The 2892-nt window shown below is 41.2% G+C and overlaps 1 protein-coding gene across 1 annotated transcript in view; it reads left to right on the top strand.

The window, feature by feature from the left end:
* Positions 1 to 2573, top strand: part of Nefl (neurofilament light) — a 4212-nt gene extending 1639 nt beyond the window's left edge. The window contains exons 2-4 of the mRNA XM_017802695.1: positions 600 to 724; positions 1138 to 1457; positions 1997 to 2573. Of these exons, the coding sequence (XP_017658184.1) occupies positions 600 to 724; positions 1138 to 1457; positions 1997 to 2136 (585 nt within the window). The 3' untranslated portion in view covers positions 2137 to 2573. The remainder of the gene's footprint in view (positions 1 to 599; positions 725 to 1137; positions 1458 to 1996) is intronic.
* Positions 2574 to 2892: the final 319 nt, after the last annotated feature.

The raw sequence follows: 2892 nt of genomic DNA, 5'->3' as shown, positions 1-2892 counted from the left end.
TGGTGTCTTTTCTCTCAACTGACAGGCCTTAACTACAAGTTACTCCCAGCTCTTAGCTCACCTGGTTAATAAATATGGTGAATAGCTGACTGGTCTGAACCAGCCTGCCTTAGGAACAGTTTTGCCAGCCACTTCCTCCCCTTAGCAGGAACACTGGAGTCCAGTCAGAGAACTTTAGTCAATTAACTAGGGAAGTTTCAGAGTAACCCCCTCCCCTTTTTTTTAAGGTTCTTCATCTTTGGGGGGGGATAGAAAACAGATTTGTTGAAAGCATTTTAGAAAAATAAACCTTTTTAAAATATATATTTCTTGAATGTGACCTGGCTGAAAAAAGATTGTAAGAAGCCGAGGTCTTCTATCAGTATTTTGGGAGACATTTAAATATGATCATTACATTGAAGGCATTTTAAAAAAACTGCTTGCATGAGATTTTTTTTTTTCTGGACATTTTAGTCCCGCCCCCCCCAAGAGGAAGCATTTGTTTTATTGAAGGTTCACACTTTCAAATTACGTGAGCTAGGCCTTTGAAACTATACTACAGTAAAACAAATGCTGTAGAGATTTGTGCTTGGGATTTTCGATTTTACATCTTCCAACAGGATACAATCAACAAATTGGAAAATGAATTGAGAACCACGAAGAGTGAAATGGCCCGGTACCTAAAGGAATACCAAGATCTCCTCAACGTGAAGATGGCCCTGGATATTGAGATCGCAGCTTACAGGTAAAATCACGGGTGTGGGTGCAGGGAGCAGCCATCAAACCTCAGAAGAAAAATCAGGGGAACTCAATGGGAAATTATATCCAATCAGAAATGTTCTAGAATAGTACTAGTTTTGGAATTCTTCAAAAAGAAGCTATTTGGGCCAATGCATAAGAATTTAACTGCAGAGATGTGAGCCCTGCTCTTAGCCTCCCATTACATTTAACATCTAATAAGGAGAATAGAGGTTGCTTGGGGGCGGGAGAGGGCGTTGCTCATAAAAATCTCCATTATCTTAGCAATGCCTTGGCCTGCTTATGCTTATTTACTTTTAAAGCTGGCATTAGGGAGAAGCAATGAATGGGGGGCTTAGGGCAAGTCATTGGACATACTTCCAGTGTTGGTCTAACTGTACTGTTCACGTGCCTCCCCAGGAAACTCTTGGAAGGTGAGGAGACCCGGCTCAGCTTTACCAGCGTGGGCAGCATAACCAGTGGCTACTCCCAGAGCTCCCAGGTGTTTGGCCGATCTGCCTACAGTGGCCTGCAGAGCAGCTCCTACCTGATGTCTGCCCGCTCCTTCCCTGCTTACTACACTAGCCATGTCCAGGAAGAGCAGATCGAGGTGGAGGAGACCATTGAGGCTGCCAAAGTGGAGGAGGCCAAGGACGAGCCCCCCTCTGAAGGGGAGGCAGAAGAGGAAGAGAAGGAGAAAGAGGAGGGGGAGGAAGAAGAGGGAGCTGAGGAGGAAGAAGGTATGCTAAACAGAAGTCCTCAGGACAAATGCAAACTGGGTGTGGCTATTTGCTAGGAGATGGTTGAGGCACATGCAGGCTTGCTTATCTAGGGAACTCTTTATGGGGTTTGCAACCGTAAATAATATGTATGTGTTTAGTGCACACACGTTTAGTAAGCACCTGTTATGAGTGAAGTCAGAATTGCATTTTGGCTATATTTTATTTTTAATTGACATAATGATTATGGAAATTTATATTTTAATATATTCATTTAATACAGCAGTCTTAAAGGACAGTTACCCTAAAGACTAATCATGAGTGCCAAACATAAAAATATTGAGGCCAGGTCTTGGAGAGGAGCAAAGTTTCCACTACCCGGAAGTAACCTCATTCTATTTAAATATGTGCTTCCTAGCAAATTGTTGATGACAAGAGCTGTTTGCAACATGTCTTTGAAGAGAGTGCAGCCGAGAGGTTTTTGGTAAGCCCTCTAGCAATAACCTCACAAAACTCTCAGCCTTGGATTTGAATTTTGTCATTTTTCTTTTCTGTTCAAGCTGCCAAGGATGAATCTGAAGATGCAAAAGAAGAGGAAGGAGGTGGAGGCGAAGATGGAGAGGAAACCAAAGAATCTGAAGAGGACGAGAAGAAAGATGAAGGTGCTGGGGAGGAACAAGCGACTAAGAAGAAAGATTGAGCTCCCATGTCTTTAATTATTCCAGGAATCCCCCCCCCCCCTCCCAGATAAGGTCAACCTCATCACCAACCAACCAGTTGAGTTCCAGATCCTACATGAATTAAGAAGTCAATATATGTATAATTCTGAGGTGACTTAGGTTGGACATTCAATGTTGTGCTATGAATTTTCTCCTTATGCAGAGTATCCGTTTGCTTGCACAGTGGCTTCCTGGCTGCTGCCAACCTATGCATGGTCCATGCTTATGAGTTCAGGATCTATGGCAATGTGAATCAGCCAGATGTTTACACTAAAACACACACACGACACAAATAAGTGAATTCACTGATGCTCATGTTCAACTTCATGAAAAATAGTCTTTTGAATCTGTGGTGGTTAGAAATTAAAGACCTCGAGTTATGTGCAATAAATAGTAAATAAAGTTACACTGAATGATATATCTTGCTGTGGTTTTTGACTTAATTAAAATGCTTTAAAGAGGGCACCAACATAAACCAATTCAAGTGGACTATTGACCTCAATTTTTTATAAATTAAAAATTTAGCAAGTACAGTACTTTAGTTTTTGCTTAATTGGAAATTCTGAGGGCTATAAGAAGGCCATGCCTAGAAAATTTTTCCCCCAAAACTTTACTGATAACAAACATGAATGAGACTGTTTATAGATAACAATATATTCTACCTTATAAAACATACTCTGCTAAGTGGAGGGATGGCTCTCTAGAAGATAATTTTGAAATTACGTATGAAATTACAG

Source organism: Nannospalax galili, unplaced genomic scaffold (assembly GCF_000622305.1).
Source record: "Nannospalax galili isolate Female #2095 unplaced genomic scaffold, S.galili_v1.0 scaffold291, whole genome shotgun sequence".
Taxonomy (NCBI): Eukaryota; Metazoa; Chordata; class Mammalia; order Rodentia; family Spalacidae; genus Nannospalax; species Nannospalax galili.
This window is presented reverse-complemented; position numbering and strand designations above follow the sequence as displayed.